Below are 23,066 nucleotides of genomic sequence, written 5' to 3'. Positions count from 1 at the left end.
GTATGTTTTAGATGCTGTAACAACAACAGCCCGAACACTGCCCATTTCTAAAGTGACAACCTGGCTTGCCCACACACACTATCACTGCTCAAGTGGCATCAGGTTACCACAGGCTCAATTTCAATTCCTAGATTCCTAGGATCTGGATACCTCTATGGATTTAGTTAATTTCTTTTTGTTTCCTTTGCAACAGCAAAAGCCAACCATATACACAAAAGCGCTGCTCTCTTTAACTTCAGTGAATGCAAAGAGAAGGACTGAGAAAATGGCTGCAGTCTGAGTCAGTGGAGTTTCATCAACTGTGTTAGACAGTATTTTAAAGTGCAAGCCTGAAACATTGGTGGACCACTCAGTATACAAACGTCTTCTCTCAAACACTAAAATTTTAGCAATTGACTCCTCTCTACAGTGAGCCAGCATCTTATACATTTGTTCCTTCAGGCCACTTAGGTCAGCCCATTTTTCTTAGATGTTACAGGAATATAAGAGAAAATTTGCACTGTGAAATCAGTTGATGAGTGTCAGGGAACATCTCCCACACCATCTCTCTTTCCTCCTTCTGGCTTTTGCTCTCATTGTTTTACTCCACAACCCACTTTCTTCCCCTCTCATCCTCTATTCCTATTTTGATGAAAAATTTGGTCCTCAGATCCCTATACCATCTGGATGCAGTTGTTCAGTAAGTGATAGGACATTTATTTCCCTCCTTTAAATATAAGAATGACAACAGATTTTTCACTCGACCTCTGGGTCACATGACAGAACCCATAACTTCACTTTTGGCTAAATTAATGTCACATACCAGCTCTTCCTCAGGCAATGTAAACTTTATACATAAATATTTGTTGATTGAATCATGGGACATAGGAACCTCTGATCTAATTTAATTACATCTTCTACACTGTGAGTAACTTTATGATATTAAAAAATTATCTAAAATTTTAAGGTCTTCCTTTGGCCCACTGTAAAATAGAAATGTCATATCTACCCCATAGGTCTGTTTGCTTGCTCACTTATATTTTAACTGAAGGGAGAACAAAAGCAAAGCCCCTGACATACAGTAGGTGATTAGCAATGCTTGCCCTTCCTCCTTTCTCAATAGCATGTGAGTTTCTCTGTCTATAGGAAGTGCTTCATTACATGAGTAAACTAAACAAAACAGGGAAATAATAAATTATGTTCTTTCTCATATAAGTGTTGACTCAGTGAAAGAATTTGGGATGGTGTGAAGAACCTGAAAAACACAAAGCCCTGGGGAACCCTGCTAATTGTTTTGGGTGATGATGGTGAGATGTTTTACAGTGGGCATAATCAGTATATCCCAGGTTTTACAAGTTGTCTAATAGGCTGCTGGTACTTCTTAGATGGGGCACAGTTTTCACACATCTCTTCTCCTGAAGAAAGCAAATAGAGGATCAAGGAGGAATACCACAATGCGGCAACATGTCCAGATACTGTCCCTGGGACTCAGCCCCCTGAGGAAATCAGACACTTTCTTCCAGTCTTCAAAGTCTGCAATGTAGACAGAGTTGCATTTCATTAGAAAGAGGCACTCTGTAGGGTTCAGCTTTTTCAGAAGGGAGATGGGTGATAGGTAGCTGGGGAGAGCATGTTGGATAAATATGAGTGTCTGGAATTTTAAAAGTGTTCTCCTCTTTCTTCTCAGTAGGTGGCTGCCTCTTGAGGCCTGGCATTCACCCAAGTCTTGAGCATTACCTCAGCATTTAAAGAGAAAACAAGTGCAAAAAAGAATCCACAACGCTGTTTTAAGCAGCATCAACATCAAGGAATGCCACAGGCTGGGTTTTGTTCACCCTGTTAGCATGCAAAATTATTTTGTACTATAGAAAGCTGTCTTTTCCCAACCAAGAAAACAAACAAAACAAAAAAAGCAGAACTAATTAAGATCGTCATATCTCAATAAATATGCAAATGAAAAATCAAAACAAAGAAATTCTATTTATCACATCATAAAGTTGCAAATTGCTGTACAGGCTGGTTGGGAAGAATTGCAAGGGATAGAGAGTTCTAATGGCTTTGCTTAGACACTGTGTTTGAAAGCTGCATTTGTAGGTTTATGATTGCGAATGAAGATGATGAAACTTGCCAGGGTGAGATTACTTTTACACATTTTTATCCAATTGTTGTGAAGAGGACAAGGGGATAAAATTTCAGTTGGTTAAGTTGTGAAAGGTTTCATGCTATGAAATGTGTTTCTGTTAATATAATTTTAGATAAAAAGAGACTAAGATTGCCATTTTACTGATGAAAACAGTAAGGCTTACAGAAGGTATTTCTGTTTCTCACTTGGTATTTGGAGCCAGTATTCAAACTCCCAGTTACTTGTCTGATACCAAGTTTTTGTTTCATTTCTGATTTACATTTTCTCCCTGTACTTCAGGATTCCACAGCATCATGCAAAGTGATGTTTGGATGTGTTGTCTACTGGATATTAGAGTGTCCAGTTAAAAAGGAGGAAATGAAATTAATTTATAGATGTTTTCTCCACATATTTCACACATTTGGATATTAAGACCCACCGTATCAATTTGATTTACGTGTAATGCTATTTCTTGTTATTTCTATAGAATTTCAGTTGCAAATGTTGATTCCTTCCTGTTGAATTCATATTCATTGAAAAACAAGGAAAGAGTATGTTAGTCAGCTGAGAAAATCAGCTTAGAGGAGGAAAGTTTTATTTTGGCTCAAAGTTTCACAGGTTCAGTCCAGGGTCAGCTGACTCCAAGGAAGAAACATCATGGCAGAAGGATGTGGTGGAGGAAAGCTATTCAGTTCGTGGAAGCCAGGAAGCAGAGAAGAGGAAGAGAGAGGGAGAGGGAGAAGGAGAAGGATTAAGGACAATATAAGGTCACCACATCCCAAAGGATCCAGTCCCTTCCACTATGTCTCACCTCCTTCAGTTTCTACCACTTCCCAATAATGCATTCAACTACTAGTAGATCAATGCATTAATGTGATTATAACTATTATGATCCAGTCACATCCCAAGAGCCTACCTCTGAAGATTGCTGCATTCGGTACCAAGACTTTAACACATGAGCCTTTGAGGAATACTCCAAATCCAAACCTTAACAGAGGAAAAGGAGAGAGGAGGAGAAGTAGAGTGAGGTAGGAGAGGAAGGGAAAAAGGAGTGGGAGAGAAGAGAGAGAAGGTAACTGACATCCTAATATTGCAGAAGTTGCTGTGACATAGCCTCACTATAGATATTTTGCTCTGAGGTAGCTGAATCAATGAGCTGCAAAGAGCAAGTCAGAATAGTGTTGGTAGTTTCATTTTAGAAACTGCCCTCTGCTTTTTGTATACAAGATGCTACTTATAAGGAGAAGAAAGTTTTCAAGGTTGTCTCTGGACATGCTGCTTTTGGGTTCTGCTAGGATAACATCAGGGTCTTTAAGAATGACTTTAAGACGTTCTTTAAGAGAGACTTTAAGAATGCAGAATTATTTGGAATGATCACACAGCTAAAGAAATGGGGGTAGCATGGTACGTATTCACTGCCCTATGCACAAGGGCAGTGCAACTAGAAGCCCAACTGATAGAAGGTCAACACACATAGAATTGCTTGTTACCATTGTCAGTCATGTTGGACACAACGTAAATAATATGTTTAAGAGAGTGCTCAAACTGATTGAGCAAGAGAACAACAAAGAGGCTTTCTGATGTTTTCAAAAAAGAGGTGGATGCAAGCTTTGCCTTCAAGATGGGAAGAACTGGCAGAAGTGTCAAGGACGTGTTTTATTGTATTTTGCTACACTTGAGCAATTTTGTTCGAAATATGACAGTGGACTGGATGGTGGCAGGATGTGCACGTCAACTCTGACCCTTGCCAGGGACACCTGCCAACTGCAGTTTATCTTTTTCATCCATCCCTTTCCTTCTTTATCTTCACTCCTTTTCCTCTTCCATTCTGTTCCTCTTCCTTCTTTTTCTCTCTTGACTTTCTTCCATATTTTCCTTCTCTAACTCTTCTCTTTTTATCTACTTAGCCTTTACTTAATATTTTTAGATTACAAACATTTTAACCACCCCCCCTTACTAAATAATCATGTTAGGCTTTAGGGAAAACATAGAAAATGATAATAAATAATTTGTGACTTCAGTCACTCTCATTATCTAAATAAATATAACTACTGTCAGATGATCAGTGTATATTTTCCAATCATCTTTCCAACATGTTAAGTAATTTTTAAACAAAATTATCTCTTACAAACTCATTGCTTTCTTATGAGTTCAACTTCTTTCCTACTGAAGTAAATTCTTCAGCAGATCTGTTGATGGCCTGTGTTTAGGTAATAGATTTCATTCTCATTCAAGGGAACTAAAGGCTTTTGCTTTCTTTGTTCAGAGTTTGTAGTATAGAATCGTAATTTTGGATTCATTTTTCCTTGTAATTCAAAATATTTTTTTCTAACTATGTTTACCTTATTATAGTTGTTGTTGTTATTATTATTATTATTTTACTATTTCGAGTTAAACTCTTCAATCTGGAATGATTTTGGATTTGTAGAAAAGTTGCAAACATACAACTATACAGAAAGTTCCATCATCTAGTTTCCCTTATTGATTTTTAACTGAGAAACCTACTGTCAATGTGAATGTCTGTCATTTAAGGGTGATCTGTGTTTCCAATTTTACCAAGTTTTGACCTTTAGCGATAACCATTGCAATATGTATAATTATGGGCTTCATTTCCCTGCTAAATTGTCCTCTTTTCCAGAGTAGTTCTTCAATTTGAGAACTATCACCTTTCCATTATCTTTTTGAATACTGCCTCTTACCAATTTACTTTAAACTCTACATCTGGAAAGCTTTCTTTTCTTTCATGAATTCTCTGTTGGACTCTCTCTTTTGTGCTATGTAACCACTGAATTAAGCTTTTTATTGAATTCTTTTCATTTAGAAATAATCTGTTGAATATTCAATCCACCTTTCAAAAGTATTTTATTCTTTTCTGTGTTCCAGAACTTATTCTAATTATTTAATCATCTTCAATATACTTTTTCTATGATCCTATTCCAAATTGCCATACAATTTAAAGTTTGTGGGTATCTATTTCTGTTGCTTTTTATATCTGCTGACAATGGTTGAAGTGGTTTATTTCTTGATGTGATTCATAATTTGTTATTCTCTGTGCATCTTTAGCAGTCTGTGTCCTTCATGTCTTCCCATAGGAGCTCTATATGCCCTCAGTTTAAAAAAAAAATCCTAAATTGTAGTTTTATTTTTGTTTCTGATGGAGCATCAGAATTTCACCAACTAGAGTCAATTGTTTGTGATACATAATATAATTTGAACTCCAATTCTTCTACATAATCTACGTTTCTATTTTATTTTTGAGTATTTTCTCCTCTCAGTCTTTTCCTATTTATTTAGTCTTTTCCTAATTATTACACTATTAACATTTTTCCTATATTTATGACTCAGTTTCTTGTTTCATTTCTGAACTTATATATAGTCCTTTGACATTTTTACACTGACAGGTTTTATAACAATTACATTTCTGTTCTACAAACATTAATTCCAGATTAGCCTTGCCATATATTTGCCAAAGCACTATACTCAATTCTCTCAGACTGTAACTTCCCATTGTTGAGATCTTCATTCGGTTCCTCTTTATATCACTTGGATTTTATCAGGTTCTCTTCTTACCTTACCACCAGCACTTCCCTAAGGAAAGCAAATAGCTTTTCTGTTTCTAGAGGTCTTTCCTATTTAATAAATCTTACTTTGTGTAACAACTTACATTACAAAATAACTTGGACAGATTTTAATCTTCTTTTTGCCCTTTCTGGAATCGGTTTCTGTCCTCCCACATTCAAGAGCATTAAAATCAGTCTATGTTTCCCATTTTAAAAGCATATTTTTATGCTTGCATGCTTACATACTTTTTCCCTTCATCTTGAAGTTCAAACTTGTACGCTTCCCAGATGCAAGTCTGCTGGCCCACAAGAAGAAGACAGTGTTGTGTGAATAAACAGATGGTTACATGAGCAAGATTTAATCTTGCTGTGGATCATTCAGTCTGCTTTTATTCCTGGCATCTGGCAATTCCTTTTGATATGCAATTCAAGTTTTTCTCTATTTGGGATTTTTTTCTATTATATCTTTGACCTATGTATTTTACCATTACATTGATCCTTTCTTGTTTTAATTTCAGATCTATTGTCTTCTTTCATATTTGTCTTTAAATTATAATTTTTATCAGCTACATTGGCATTTCCTTACTTTTCTTTCATATCTATTATCATTTTTATGTTTTGGGTTTATTCAATGGGATTATGAAAATTTTACAAGCTGAATTCTTTATCTATAATCTTCTTACATAAATTGTCTCATCATTATCCTGATCATTTTTACATATGAAGATTTTATTTTGCTTGGCTATATGACTTCTTTAAATATTGTTAACAATAGGCATTTGATTATTTTACACATTTGAAATATTTTCTAGGTTTTCATATTCCTTCAAATATCAGATTTCAGATTTCTGTTTTATTTTCAACATATTTTTGAGGAGTTCAATTGCCTTTGGAAAGAATTCTATCATATGTTTATAAAGTGTTATTGACATTTTCTGTTAATATTTTTGTAATGCATTTTCTTAGCATATTCAAACTGTATAGAATTATTTATTGAGGTGTGATGCAGGGCTTGATTTCATGCCAAAGTCATTTCAGGTATTCTATTTGAAGAATAATGCCCATCTTATCATGTAATAAGTTGTATTTAGAATGGAACACTTATTTCAAACCTTCTGTTCTAGTGTATTAGCTGCATATTTTTTGAACTGTACCACAAAGTTTTGTACTATAGCTAGTAAAGTATCCGAAGGTAGATTATTGAAAGTACTCCACTGATTTCTTTGAATAATTTTTCTTTGTATCTAATGATTTTGTCAATGATTTGATATTCTAGTTAAATGACAATTTTACAAATTCTTATAATTGAATAAAATATTCACTTTAACATAATTTTTTATAAATGTCACTTTCTCACTCACAGTGATATTTGCAATTTTTTTCATTTAACCCTACATATTTCTTAATAGTTTTGTAACTGAACATTTTGCTTACCTTGATTCTAATATGTGGAATTCTTTATTGTTACATTAAAGTTTAACTGGATAATATTCAAATAGAGAAACTACTAATATTTATATGCAATGGATCACCTAAGTCAGCTCTGATTTTTTCTCAAATGTTCTCCTAATTGATTCTTATTTTCAAGGTACAATCATAAGCATCATCAAATGATATTGTTCTTCTCTTTCTATATTTAAATATCCTGGTTTTTCTTGACAAATTTTATTAAACTGAATATCCAGAAAAATTATAATTAATTTTGCTACTTGACATAAGATTCTTGGTATCAATTTTAAACTGAATGTATGTGATGTTTCATAATGATTATATTACATATGATGATGGCCATTGGCATTTTGATTGAATTAAATGTCTAGCTTAATTGTAGAAAATTGACAACTTCACAAGATTGGCTTTTTATTGTGATAGATGCTTTCTATCATCTTTGGGGGAATAAAGCCTTCTATTCCTTGATATTTTTCCTCTAACATAATAATCTTTAATCAGGATTTTCTTTTTCCTTTATTTTATATGACATTTTTCCCATATTTTACTTCTTTCATGCAGGTTCCCCTCATAAAGCTTTCTCAAATTTTAGGCACATAAATTCCTGGTTTTCAATCAGGGGCAGTTATGCCTTCCAGGGGCCATTTAGCAATGTCTGAAGACATTTTTGGTTTTCACATTGAGCAGAAGATGTGGCAGTGGTACTGGTATTTTGTGGGTAGAGGCAGGTTATTCTGTCAACCAGAATCTGTGCTGAAGCACACAGGTACCTCAGATGTCACTGGTGCTGAGGCTGAGAAACCCTGCTTCAGACGGTGCAGGGATGGAATTCAGTCTCTGGCCTCATTTAGCCTCCCAGCTAGTGCTATGAGGAATTACACACAAGTAAAGACAATTGGACCAACAAATATCATACAAGAGTTACGGATTATTAGGATGAGAGAGAAACCTGAATGCCATGAATGGTTTAAACAATTAAGAAACATCCGAGTTCGACTTTAAAGCAGAAATTGGACTTCTGTTGATAGGAGTGGAAAAAGGTTGGAGAGGAAGATGAGAAGGAAATGCCACATAGAAGGGTCAATGTTATCTAAAGGCAGAAAAACAATTCTTTCCTGTCATAGCATAAGAGAATTATGCACCTCAACATAAGATGAATAACATTATAATGTTAATTATCATAAAATTTAGTGGTGGGAGGGGCCACTGAGGGGAGACAACACACTCCTGCATTTTCTAAGAAAGAGTGAATAGAAATAATTTGTTTTGAATGTCTATTCTTCTCTAGGACTGTTAAGAACTTTGAATGACACTTTAATATTTATTGTCTTACTTAAACTTTAAAGCCCTTTCAAATGCAGTGAGCCCTACATATCTGTGGGTTCTACATCCCAAATTCAACCACCTGCTATTCAGAACTATTTTTTAAATTATACTGAACATTTCCTGATTTTTCCTTGTCTCTGTTTCCTAAAGAGCATAAAAGCTATTTACATAACATTTCTTTTGTGATAGGAATTATGAGTAATCTAGAGATGACTTAAAGAATACAGAAGGATATGCATAAGGTGTATGTGAATACTATAATCTTATAATTCTTCATGACTATTCTATATTTATGTGTGAATTATGAAAGAAATGACAAATTATAAAACTAAAAATATAAAGGTGTATGAAAATTGTGATGCAAAAAAAGAGAGCTCATATCTAATGGCATAATTTGGCATGAACATACTATATATACAGAGTTATGAAAAATTGTGCTGTGAATGGATGATTATTAATGTAATGAACTCCACTATTGTCATGTATGTAAGAAATAAATTTAAAAAAACAAAATGTATTTGCCCAAACTGAATCAGGATGATTAAAAAAAAAACTAAAAATTTTATAGAGAAACATTGTATTTTTCTCTATTCATTGGTGAATTCTACTATTAGTGCAGTTTTATATTTCTCTTTGTATAGGTTCTATACATTTTGATTAGCTTTTTTCACATTTATATTTTACTGCTATTTTATTTATTTATTTTATTGTTTTTTTTCCATTGTACATAACATTAGAATTCATTTTGATATACTTATAATAGCATGCAATATAATTTGCTCTAATTCAGTCCCCAGTATTTCCTCTTTCCCTCTCATCCTCCCTCCCCCATTCCCTTCCATGTAGTCTACTGATTTTTCTACTATTACCTTTTAGTTTATTTTTTAATAGTTATTTTGTTGCAAATACTTATGATGGTGAGATTCACTGTGGTATATTCATATATGTAAATAGGAAAGTTAGGTCAGAATCATTCTGCTGTTCTTCCTTCAGTTACCCTGACAGAACTTTCTTTTATTTTGATGGAATCCTTCTCCTTTTCCCTTTCTCTCTTCTTTTTTTCCTTCTTATTTTGGACTAGCTTCCGCAAATCAGGAAAAATATTTGACCTTTTATTTTCTGGGTCTGGTTTATTTCACTTACACAATAGTCTTCAGTTCTATCCATTTACCAGCAAATGCCATAAGTTCATTCTCCTTTATGGCTGAGTAATATTTCATTGTGTATATATATATCCAGTCATCTGTTGAAAGATACCTTGGTTTCTTCTAAAGCCTGACTATTGTGAAATATGCTATAAATATTGATGTGGCTATATCCCTATAGTATGCTGATTTTAGATCTTTTCAATATATATTGATAAGTGGGATAGCTGGATATTATGGTCATTCCATTTCTAGTTTTTTTTTTTTTGAAATCTCTATCCTGCTTTCCAGAGTAGTTGTACTAATTTGTACTCACAATATGTGAGTGTTCCCTTTTATTCTTGAAAATTACCATTAAGACTAGAAAGAGATAAAATCTCTTTTTTGATTTTCATTTTCCTCCTGATTGTTAGCAAGGATGAACTTTTAAAAATATATTTGTTGACCACTTTAGAGAAGTGTCTGTTAGTTCTTTCACCCATTTATTAATTGGGTATTTGGTTTTTGTGTGTGTGTCAAATTTTTTGAGTTCTTTATATATTCTGGATATTATTTCCTATCTAAAGAGCTGGTGGCAACGATCTTCTCCCATTCTGTAGACAACTATGTTCTTTTACATAACAGACTTAAGTTTCTTGATTTTAGTGTCTGCAGTATACTGGCAACAATCTTCCATAGTTACTGAGGGATGGTCATATTATGATTTTCACTTGACATATTGAGGAACAGATCTGGAAACTGACAGATAAGTCTTTGAAGAGCTAAGCATGAGGCTCCATGCTGTGTACTATTTAGTGACAACATCAATATTTAGGATTCACACAATAGATGGTTTTCATTGTTCTACTTTAAGCCATCTAGACATGATTGATATTACTATTGTTTATTGTTTAAATGGGAATCACTAAAGAAAAGTCAAAAATTGTATTAAAGAGATAATTTGCACACAAGTTTTGCATCTTTTCAAATTAGTCAACTCTGATTGAATCAAACAATTCCTATCATTCTGAAACAACTTAGGAATCATAAATCTGTGGAATTCTAATCCTATAATTACCAAGATTGTTTTACTTACACATAAACACCTACATATACTATTAAATTTTGTGGTTTATTTTGAATATTTCCTTCATTTTAGTTTTTCTTTTGATCTAATCATTTGCAGGCTGAAGGGGAACTTAAGATTGTTCAAATACACCAATTATTTAAATATTTCATATTTTGTGTGTAACAAAACATATATTAAAACCAGTCAGCTTCACTGGTTACCTGGGTTACAAATCAAGACACAGTTATAGGAAACAAAACAAAACAGGAAAAGACACAGGAAGAAAATCCCCTCAGTTCTCTTTAATGACTTCAGTTTCAGAATGGACAAAGTAGTGGGGAATTCTAGAAAGAGTATTAAATGCAAAATCCAAATGAAATAATTTAATTTCTTCATTGTCATCCTCATCCCTGACTTCAAATAAAATGCACTTTTCTCTTAAGATAAATAAAATGGAATCTATTCACTCTTTAAATCATTTGTTCAAAAATGTCTGCCCAACTTCTACTCTGTGCCAGACACTGGGGATACAGGACCGTAAGACTCACTTACAAGGAGGCAATCTGGAAGGGAAGGTTGTTACAACTATTGTCATAATAGAATTAGACCCAAGGTGTTTTGAGAGTACAGAGATGAGATGACTGAGTTCAAATGTGGGAAAGGAGAGAGGATCCAGTGAAGAATCTACTTGATTCTAAGAGTTGTTACGGTAGATAGATGAGAACTCTTTTCATAGTATATACAAATTACCAGGAAAAAGAGTTGGACCAGCACCTTTTGGAACTGCCTGCAGTTCATCAAGTCTGGAACATGCAAGGCACATGGATTCCTAAGAAGAGTTGAAGCTGAAGATCAAAGAGGTCCAGGTCAAAAAGGGCCTTGGATGTTTATGTTAATAAATGTGAATATAAATTAAAGAAGATGTAGTAGCCATGTGAAAACAGAATAATACATGGAAAACAATTTATGGGCTTAAGCCCTTAATGAAAGTACAGATGGAAAGAACATGCTCAAGACAAAATAAGGAGAGGCAACCAATGGAATTTCAGGATCAATTTAAATGTGACAGGTAAAGGGAATGATGAGGTCAAGGACCAAGAAGTGATCCCATTGCTTAAAATAAAAAAATGCACAAAAATTTGACCAGGTTTTTGTACAACCATGGGAAATAGGGTAGGGATAATTATGCAACAGAGTTCATTTTTTAGATTTTGTTTGAGGAGGCTGAAGTTTCCAAGGGGAGATAAAACTAGATGGTTAGAAGTTCTCATTAGAAGTTTGGGTTATTTAAATTTCCCACAGATAGGTGAATTTTAATATTACTGTGGAGAAAATAAGATTGTGCATTTTTTAATTTTTAAAATATTTTACCTATTTTTTAAAATTTTACTTTTTAACTCTTTGTCATTCTTAGTTTTTGAAATAATTACAGATTTTGAGAAAGTTGCAAAGATGCTACAGAGTCCTGTATACTGTTCACCCTGTTTCCCCCAGTGGTAATATGTTGTCACCTAGTAAAATATCAAAACCAGGAAATTGACACTGGTCTAAAGTATCTGTATAGTTGAACATTACAGCCCATGTATAGGTGCAAGTAATCACCCTCTCCACCCCCAAATCCAGAACCAAGACTGTGCCATCAACACAATGATCTTCCTTGTGTTGCACTTCTATTATCACACGGACTCCCTCCTTCAAAGTATCCCCAAGCCTTAGCAACCCATGCATTAGTTTTCTATCCCCATAATTAAATCATCTCAACAATGCTATATAACTAAAATCATACAGAACATGATCCTTTGAGACTGAGCATAACATGCAGAAGATCCATCCATGTTGTTGTATTTATCAAGAGTTTATTTATCTTTTATGACTGAGTATTATTCTGCAGTTTGAATCTACCATATTAACCATTCACCAATTTTAGAACATTTTGATTGTTTCCAAGTTTGAACTACTACAAATAAAACTGCAAGGATGCAGAGGTTTTAGTGTATATGTAATTAATTGTTTATCTGGGCTAAATGCCCAAGAAAGTGATTGATAGATCCTATAGAAAGAGTATTTTCAATTTTTTAAAAACCCTACAAACTATTTTCCAGTGTGTCTACACATTTTCACAAGCAAGCAATGTATTAGAAATCTTGTTCATATGGTACCTCTCCAGCATCTGGTATTATGACTATGTTTAATTTTATCTCTTTTAATAGGTATATATAGATATTTCATCATAGTCAATTTGCAGTTCCCTAATGACTAGTGTGGATGAACACCTTTTCATGTGCTTATTTGCCATCCATATATCTTCTTTGAGGAATTTTTTCTTTATGTCATTGGCATATTTTCTAAACAGATTTTTTTATAGTTGTTTTGGGAGTTCTTTAAAAATTCTAGATAGGAGTCCTTTATCAGATATATGCTTTGAAAATATATTCTTATGATTGTAGCTTGCATTTCCATCTTAACAAAGTCTTTCAGAATAAAATTTATATTTAATTGAAGTCAAAACTTCTCTTGTTTATTATATTCTAAGTCATTTCTAAGAATTCTTTTTCTCTAGCCCTACATCTTTATGACTTTATTTTAAACCTTATTTATTTCTGGGTTCTCTGCTATTGATCTATGCTTTTGTCACTTTCCCAGTAGCAGACTGCCTTGATTACTGCAGCTAAGTAATCAATTGAAATTGAATAAATGAATTCTTCCTCCTTTACCTTCATTTTCATTATTATTTTAGCTATTTCTAGATACTTTTCTTTTCCATATAAGTTTTAGAATAACCTTGTCTAGATCAACAGAAGTCCTTTTCAGATTTTGATAGGAATCTCATTGAGCTTAAACATCAATTGGGGGACACTACCATACTGCCTGTGCTGTCTCTTAGGTCATGTATTCATGTATATTTCTCCACTTATTTAGACCTTCTTTAATTTAGGATGATCATCTTTATGTAGTTTTGTTGTGTAAGTATAGCATATATTTTGTTAGTTTAATACCCAAATAGTTCATTTTTGTTTAGTGGTTGTATATTCAGCAATTATAGTAAATTCATTATTACTACATAGAGATATAATTGATTTTTGTATGTTGATTTTGTCACCTACCACCTCCCTGACTTCATGTAGAGTTCCAGGAAGTTTCTTATTTTCTTTTATATATTTCCCAAATAGGAACAGTTTATTTCTTGATTTCCTATGTATATGTCTTTTACTATTCTTTTGCATTCCTGCTCTGGCTAGCACTTCAATGCTATGCTGAATACTAGTGATGAAGGTGAACTTGTGCTCCTTGTTCCCAGTCTTAGGAGGGAAGCGTTCAGTCTTTCATCATTATGTGTAATAGTAGCTCTCTGATTTTGTAGATGTTCTTTATTAATGTGAGCAAGTCCCATCTATTATTAGTTCTTTAGAGATTTTTTACTATTAACAGATTTAGGATTCTATTAAATGCTACTTCTGTACAAATTTATATGATTATGTAATTTTTGTCCATTAGCCTATTAATATAAAGGATTACTTATTATATTTTTAAATATTGAGCCAACCTTGACTCCCTGGAATTAACTCCTTGTCTTCAGGATTTATAATTACCTTTTACATGATGCTAAATTCAGTTAGCTAATTTTTTTAAAGAATATTGTACCATATTCCTGAAGGGTATTATTTTGAGATTTTTCTTTGTTTATATTATGTCTGGTTTTTGTATCAAGGTGATACAAGACATAAAATGAATGAAAATGTTCCCTCTTTTGTTTTCTGGAAGAGATTGTATAGAATTAGTATTAATTCATTTTTAATTATTTTGTAGAATTCCCCAGTGAAATTATTTGGGCCTCTTTATTAAATGGTTTTAACTTGTGAATTCAAATTTCTTATTGCTTTAGAGTTATTCAAGTTATCTATTCCATATAGATAAATTGTTGTAGTTTTTGCTTTTTGAGGAATTGGTCTACATTCTAAGTTGTCAAGTTTACATTTGTAAGGGTTTGCTATAATCTCCCCTTATTATCTCTTTGATGCCCTCAGGGTCTGTAGTGCTAGCTCCTGATTCACTCCTGATACTTGGTGATGCCTTTTTTTCTTTCATTGGTCTCTTTGGGGACTTTACAAGTTGTCCAAACTCTGTGTCACTATTTTTCTCTATTGTTTTTCTGGTTTTAATTACACTTATTTTTGCTCTTATATTTATGATTTTTTTCTCTTTGCTTTGTGTTTGTTTTGCTCTTATTTTTCTGCTTGCTGGAGGTATATGTTAGAATTCTGAGTTTGAACTTTGCTAAGGTAAGCATTTGTTGCTATAAATTTTTCTCTCTTGCAAGACTTAATCTGTGTCACACAAATTTTAATATTTTATATTTTCATTTAAATTTTTCAATGTATTTTTTATTCCTTCGAGATAGATTCGTTTATTTTAATTGTTGTTTATCAACAACTAATTGGTTGTTGAAGTCTTATTGTGTATATTTAAGGTTCACTTGTGATGTTATGGGATAAGTATAGCTAGTAAAATGGTTACTTTTATGAAGCATACTAACATATTATCATCTCACACATTTAATGTTTTAATAAGAAAAGCTAAAATCTACTATTTAAAGAAAAAAAAATACCTTACCTAATGTAATTTTATTAACTTTCGCCCTCATGTTGTATCTCTAGACTTGTTCTTCTTATAGGTCTGCTATTTTGTATCCTCTGACCTACATCTACCACCAAATGACAAAGGAAATCATCTTTGTTTTACCTTACTAAAATGCATTGACATAATATTTGTGGTATAGTCATATATTAAACCTTTAAAAATAAATCAAGAAAAAGTAGTACCCTAGAAGATGATCCAAAATATGGGTTTTGGGGGGTCTGGAGTTGTCGCTCAGTGGTAGAGTTCTTGTCTAGCACGTGCCAGGCACTCAGTTCGATCTTCAGTACCACATAAAAATAAATAAATAAATAAATAAATAAATAAATAAATAAATAAATAAATAAAATAGAGGTATTAAAATATATGGATTTTTCAGCATACACCCATTTAATCTTCCATTTGGCAATACTTTACTGTATATCTACCATGTTCTTTTTTTCCTTAATTATTATTTTTATTTATTTATAACAGCAGAATGTATTACAATTCTTATTACACATATAGAGCACAATTTTTCATATCTCTCTGGTTGTATACAAAGTATATTCACACAAATTCTTGTCTTCATACATGTACTTTGGATTATAACGTGCATCACATTCCACCATCATTTCTAACCCCATTTCCCCTCCTTTCCCCTCCAACCCTTCTGCCCTATCTAGAGTTTGTCTATTCCTCCCATGCTCCCCCTCCCTATCCCACTATAAATCAGCCTCCTTATATCAGAGAAAACATTTGGCATTTTTGGGGGGGATTGACTAACCTTACTTAGCACTATCTTCTCTAACTCCATCCATTTGCCTGCAAATGCCATGATTTTATTCTCTTTTATTGCTGAGTAAAATTCCATTGTGTATATATGCCACATTTTTTATCCATTCATCCACTGAAGGGCATCTAGGTTGGCTCCACAGTTTAGCTATTGTGAATTGTGCTGCTATAAAAATTGATGTGACTGTGTCAGTGTAGTATGCTGTTTTTAAGTCCTTTGAGTATAGACTGAGGAGAGGGATAGCTAGGTCTATATATTCTTTAGAATAAAATAAACTTGAATCTTGACAGAGGCTTGGGTTTTCTATATTAACAATAAAACTACACCCAAGTTCAGGATTGAAACAATTAAATGAACATATGAAATAGTATTCAGAGGAAGACATTATTATTAAGCGGAAATTTATCAAAATAAGTATTTGGTAGAGAAACTATGGTATTTGCCAGTAAATGGATGGAGTTGGAGAATCTCATGCTAAGCGAAATAAGCCAATCCCAAAAGACCAAAGGCTGAATATTTTCTCTAATATGTGGATGTTAATTCACAATAAGGCAGGGGGCACTAGAGAAGAATAGCATTACCTTAGATTAGGCAGAAGGAAGTGAAGAGAGGGGAAAGAAGGGGATGTGGAGATAGGAAAAGATAGTAGAATGAAACAGACATTATTATTTTATGGATATATGTGACTGCATGACCAATATGATTCTACAACATGTATACTCAGAAAAAGTGAAAAATTATATCCCATCTGTGTATGATATATCAAAGTGGATAAGTGCATTCTCTGTCATGTATAACTAATTAAAACAAATTTAAAAATTAATAAAATTTATTTTTATATAAAATAAAACAAAACAAAAAAACAATATGCCTTATTTGGTTGGATGTCAAGAAATTGAAAGATTATTATAGGTATGGGAAGCTGATTGCATGAGTAAAAGTTTAGCAAAACATTAAGTATTTTTTGTTTGAATTATCCCAACAAGATCCATTTATCAGTGTGACTATATTGGGAGTTTCTAAGTTTGTGAGTGACTGGAGCAGACTGCTCATGGTGGAAAGGCAGGACCTTATTAGGGTAAGACTGATCATGTTTACTCATGGACTCATGCCAACTGGACCTTGTAGGAAAGTTCACATCAATACTTACATTGCATTAAGAGGAAGTGGAGAGTTATTGCAAAGTTCTGGATTTGGAAGTGACACAATACAAATTATGTTTCAGAAAAATTATTAGCAATGCCAATTTGGATGGCTTTGCAATAGTATTGCAGTAACCCAGCTGCAAACCTACAAATTTAAATGCATAATGTTCTTTCACATCATGTTTTACCATTTTCTTTAGGATCCACAACAAAGTGACAGAATTAAAAATTGCTGATTTTTTTTTTATTTCACAAAGCACTCTGCAAGACAATATCCATGTGTTTTCTCATTTAGAATTCACTTCAACTCTTGACACATTATTATTGCCATTCTATAAGATTAAGGGCTTTTTCCAAATCCCATAGCCAGGATTTATAATCAGGCTCTTGACACTGCACTGCATTATCACCTCTTTACCTAGCATGGTGGCAAGTGAGTCTCTGACAATCAGGCTTCTTGCTGACTTGAGATTGTGTTATGGCTGGGGTGGCTCTAACTTTCCTTCATTCAACTACTTTATTATCCACAATTCAGCCTATAAAATATGACATGCTGTGGTGCTGTGGAAACAAGGTCAATATTTCTTTGCCTTCTTTTCCACTCAGGTAATGCCCCCACCAGACCTTTATTTTAGGGTGCAGAAGGTCTGGAGACCACAGAAGCAGCTCACACTGGTCAGCAGACAATTAAAACACTGACTTCTGATTCATTTCCCAAGCTAACAAGTAACCATGCCTCTGATTACCCATTTCATTGTTTATGGTGAGGCAGGTGGATGAACAGTTCTGCCTGATTTATGAAGTGCTTGCTGTCTATAAATCACAGGGTAGAGACTCAGCATGCTGCTAATCCTAATTGGTTAAGTCCTAAGTAGGGAGTGATTAGAGAGTGTTCAGGAAAAAAGGTATCTCATGCAAATGAAGGAGATATAGAGCTTCTGGAGAGGAAATTCTCCCCACTCACAATCTGTTATAAGGTCTTTGGTACATTCCTACTGTCTCCTTCTATCTTTTTCTGATCAGGCCTTGTTGATCTTCCATTTGTCAATAAACCGGAGGAGAGATCTTGGGGGAATTACAAACACAGTAGAAACAGAAAGTGTTTCCTCACTATTGTTTCATTTATTAATTTCAACCTAGATTAATTTTCTAATTCCAATAAGCCATTCAACATGATCAAGGAAATCTGTGCAGTATGATTCACAGTGCTGTTTGGTAGAGTGGGAAGCGTTTGGGCTTTGAGTTCTATCTGTCCTGATTCCCGTTCCACTCTTTCCTGGGAGTAGAAGGCATGACCTTCTCAGGCTCCCAATGACAGCCTTCTGGGCCTATGCACTTTAAGCTTATACTACCCTGAAAATGCTAAATATGTGAGGTTGTCCATATCTTCTGTTTGGCATAGAAATGCAAATTCTGCTGGCAAATGAAGAAAGAAGCCTGGAGAGTTTATGTGATTTTCTCCCCAGTCTCAAGCTAGCAGTTTAGGGCACAGGAGGGTGTGCAAAATACATTTAAAAGAGCTGCAAGTCTAAGATTAAAACCCAGAGAGGGTAAGGCCCACCCTCCTGTACTAATCAATTGTTAAATGCTGCACCTTTTGGCTAACTTTTCCTTTCTCCTCCTTTCTCTCCACTTCCCTCTTTCTGTCTCCCTTCCCCTCTATACCCATGGCAGGCGCAACAGCAGCAGCAGTAGCACTTCAGAGCTGGATGATGAGCCAGCCTGCATGGAGGAGATCGACTACAGCCCAGACAGCAGCATGGGCCATGAAGGGAGCTTTGCTGAGCTGGACCGGCAGATCCAGGAGTGTGCCTTCAATATAGATGAGGGGGAAGAAGAAGAGGGTACAGGGAGAAGGAGAGACAGCATCTCACAGTCCTGAGGTTCCAGAGAGCTCTGTGTCTCCAACCACTGATCCAGTGGTTGTGATGCTCCCTCTTCACCACCAAATGTGTGTACAAGTCAGGGCAAAAAACTGGCCTGTGTGAGCTCAGCCACCCTCCGAGCTTGTCTGAATTTGCCTATGTGTGGAGGGGGGCTACTTCCTAATCATAACATTTTGCATGCACTGTTAGGAGGCCCTCAGGGCCTATGCATACTGCCAATGCCTAGAATTGGATCCAATGGTAATCTCAAAATTACCGTGGGTCCTATGAAGCCTTCTCTGAGCTCTCTTGCATTCCTGTGCTTGTCTCTGAAGGAGACTAGAAGCAGAAAAGTTGGGTTCTCTTCCTGGATCCTCTGCCAGAATTCAAAGTGATTACTCATATGTGAATGTTATCTCCATACCATAGCATCTGAGTTTCCCAGCATACGCATTGGCACCACTGAGACACTGAGGGTCCTAGAGGCATCTCTGGTACTGGCTGTGCAACCAACTAATTGCAAGTGTTATCCTTGACCTACTCTAATAGTCTATATTGTACAGATCTGGTGGAGGCCAATACTAGACTATATTCTATGCAAAAAGACTAGGTCATTCCTCCTCACAAACTTCAAAATCTTACATTTTCAGACCAATAAACACATACTGGAAGACAGCAAGATATACTGGAAAAGTCATTCATTTCAGAATCAGATGGACAGATGTGGTTCATATCCTGAATCTGGCAGTTGCCTGTTAGGAAACTTATGCAAGTAATTAAATCTCCCTGAACTGCAGGCTTTTTTTATGCATACAACAGGAGTGAGAGTATCCGTATCAAAAAGTGATTGTGAAGTCAAAATTAGATGGCTTATAAACGTGTACAGCTTGGCATATGCTACACAATAATGTTGGCTTATTTCCCCCCACAACACAGAGCATTTGTGTAAGTATTCTCACAGTTACATAGGACATCTTCTGGGGTTACTTGGTTGAGAAATGCTACCTCTTGCTGGAAGGAACACAGGAAGGAAGCTACACAGGAGAGGAGACTAGGAGTTTGGAATGACTAGAACCAGTGAAAGAGGAATATGGCCTATTAGCATACAGAGGGGAGTGACTTAAAGTGAGTGATGAGTAGTACAGGGCCCAGGCAGAAAAGAGGAGGTAGATATAAAATGAAAGATAAAATGAAGGTTGTACTGTAAGTAAATATAGATTTGTTCCGATGCTATACGTATTTAGTTAAGATTAGATTTGGCAATGAGAGATGGAAATTTCAAAATAGTGTTTTTTTATAAGGTATGAGTGCTTTTGGTTCATGTGGAATTCCAAATATAGGGAGGCCAAAACTGGTGTCATGGCTACATGGTACAGTTTTCTGATTCTATGTAAGTTTTCTGCCTTTGCTGTGTTACCTCTACTCTTGATCTAGGATGGCTGCAGAAGCATGAGTCCTTGTGTCTGCATCCAGAGAGCAGTCAGAAGAATATAGTTGGAATAATATATTCCCTATCTTTCAAAAAGTAATATAGACATTTCTCCTTAATCCCATCAACCAGAAAGTGATATATGAGTAAAAGTATTTGCAAGGGAGGGTTTTGGAAAATTTAGTCTTTCTGTGAAATGAGCCCAGCTAAACTTTGAACTTTTAAAACTAAGGAAAAGGGAATTAATGTGTATTGGTTGATCACATACCTGCAAAAGAGATTTTTTTTATGTATACCAGCCACCAACAAGAGTTTTGGAAACATTTAGATAATCCCAGAGAAAACTGACAGTTTGCCATAGAGCAAATTTTGCCATAGTTTAGCCCCAAGGCATGGAGAAAGATTTTCTTCTTGCTTCTTTTCTTTTTTGCTGTTGTGATTTAAGGAAGTAATATCATTATTGACAACCTCTTTTTTTCCCCCAACTTCTTTCTAAATCTTCTTATTATCGCTCAGAAATTGTACATCCAACTTTCACATTAAAACATTCAGATTTCTACAACATACACCAGAGGTTTGAATAAAACAGCAGAGATACTGAATTGAAATCCCAAACACAACATCTTCTATTCTTTCCTTGCTTTGAGGAGTCAAGAAAATAATTTTGTTGAAATTTAAAAGTTGGGAGGAGTGAGAATAAGACTCACTCAGCATCTGCAATTAGTACCTCAGCCCAAAGCAGTTTATGGGATTAATCTCTACTTATCTATCACATTTCTGATAGGAAGTGGTTAGGACCGATCAGTTTCTACATGGCAAGTTCAGGGACATGGAATATTTGTTGATCCATCTATGCAACAAAATATATTAAGCACCCACAATGTGTCAACCGCTTTACTCAGCTCTGAGAATGTAGAGAAAAATATGTGCCCCAATTTACTCAGAGTAATTTGAGATGCATGAAACACAGTCTCGCATACCATTATGGAGCTATGCAAAGGATAGTATGGAAAACATCCAGTCTAATAGAGATGGTTGTAGTGGTAAGAGTTTACCACAAGGGGATGATGGTTTAGATGATTCTTGAAGGGTGTGCATGAGCTCTCAGGGAAAGTTGTTGTGCAAAGGCCTGTGGTAAGTTCAGAGGCTGGAATAAAAATCTTCAGTCTGAGTGGTTTAAAGGATGTATTTCTATGTTGGAAATGGAGGGAAGTAACAGGAGATGGAATTGAAAAGAGAGAGACCTGTCATGTCGGGCAATATTTGGCCTGCCTTGAAGAAGTTGAACTTCATTCTGGATGTTAGTGGGTATTTATAAGAATTTTCAGCAGAGGCATTTCCAGGACTCATATCAGGATAAAGGTATCAGTACCACCACAACACTTGTTTATGACTGAGTGATACTTGCTTACTAGTTTGAGGAATACTCCTGGGTGTGACAGTATCGTATTTGAAAGACAGGGTTTTCAGTGAGGGGAAGATGAATGCAGTTTGGGACCATACTGAACATTGGAAACCAGTGAGATACTGAGCCAGAGATGATTTCTGCAAACCAGAGGTACATTAAGAATGAAAATTGGAGGACAGGTACATCTGGACAGACCTACCCCTGTTGCTATACACACACCACCACTTCTTGGGCCATACAAATCTCTAAATGTCCTGTTTGATTTTTCAAATCATTTCACAGTTTTTCTCTGTCAATGATGAATCCTGTTACATGATTTGGAGCCATAAAACCCATTTAAAATTCCCTTTCTCCCATAAAACTGTAATTACCCCAGGACAAGTTATATAACTCCTTTCTATGCCTCTATTGTACTATTAATATGCCTTTTGTACCTTTACTGCATACACCACTGAGTAGTGACCCCTAAAATACATGGATCTTGGCATCTCTCCTTATACCCAGCACACTTCTTGACACATTGAAGGTGTTCAAAAATGTGGCCCTGCCATACCTTCTAACCCTGATGTCAACATCTTAATGGAATCCTTATGTTTTCCTTAAACTCTTCCATTTTCCATCTCAAATCTGAGTCTCTGTTATATAAAGGAAAATAAGTTTCAGTAAGGGGACACCTAACAAACGTGCAGTCCCATCTCTCAAGCTGATAGTTGCCATGGAAGACTATTTGCAGTGTGAGGTCCTATCGTCTTCTGTGTTATGAAAGTATTTAGATAGAGTGAGGGGACTAGAGAGACAGCATCTCTAAATGTTCCCAGAGGTTGGTAATATTCATTCAGATGCTCTGGACCACAGGCTCTCTTTGCTGAGAACTGTCAGTGCAGCCCCAGGTGCATCCTGCCAACTTGGAGGCCTGGTTGCTACTTGCAAACCCGTCAGTGAGTCAGCATCCAAGAATTCCATCCATTGGCACCAGTTTCTTCTGAGCCTCCCAAAACAGGATTGAGAGTTGCAAAGTACACCTGAAAATATCCTGACCACTGAGTTACAAGCTCACATTGTGGGTTGCCAATACAAGGAAAGTCACATTACACCTCTAAAGGGAAGAGAAATTCTCAAGTGCAACTTCCATTTATCAGCCCAGAAAACTAAGCTGTAAAGTCGATTTCATATTCCAAGA

The 23,066-nt window shown here is 35.0% G+C and overlaps 1 protein-coding gene across 1 annotated transcript in view; it reads left to right on the top strand.

Moving 5' to 3' along the window:
- The window catches only part of Agbl1 (AGBL carboxypeptidase 1), a gene marked incomplete at its 5' end in the record, with an annotated part of 696,476 nt that extends 676,011 nt beyond the window's left edge, over window positions 1-20,465 (top strand). Inside the window, one exon of the mRNA XM_048790140.1 lies at window positions 18,871-20,465. Coding sequence (XP_048646097.1) covers window positions 18,871-19,066 — 196 coding nt within the window. The remainder of the gene's footprint in view (window positions 1-18,870) is intronic.
- Between the last annotated feature and the right edge of the window lie 2,601 nt (window positions 20,466-23,066).

This window comes from Marmota marmota, unplaced genomic scaffold (assembly GCF_001458135.2).
Source record: "Marmota marmota marmota unplaced genomic scaffold, marMar, whole genome shotgun sequence".
Taxonomy (NCBI): domain Eukaryota; kingdom Metazoa; phylum Chordata; class Mammalia; order Rodentia; family Sciuridae; genus Marmota; species Marmota marmota.
The sequence above is the reverse complement of the archived record's forward strand: the minus strand, read 5'-3'. Positions and strand labels throughout refer to the sequence as shown.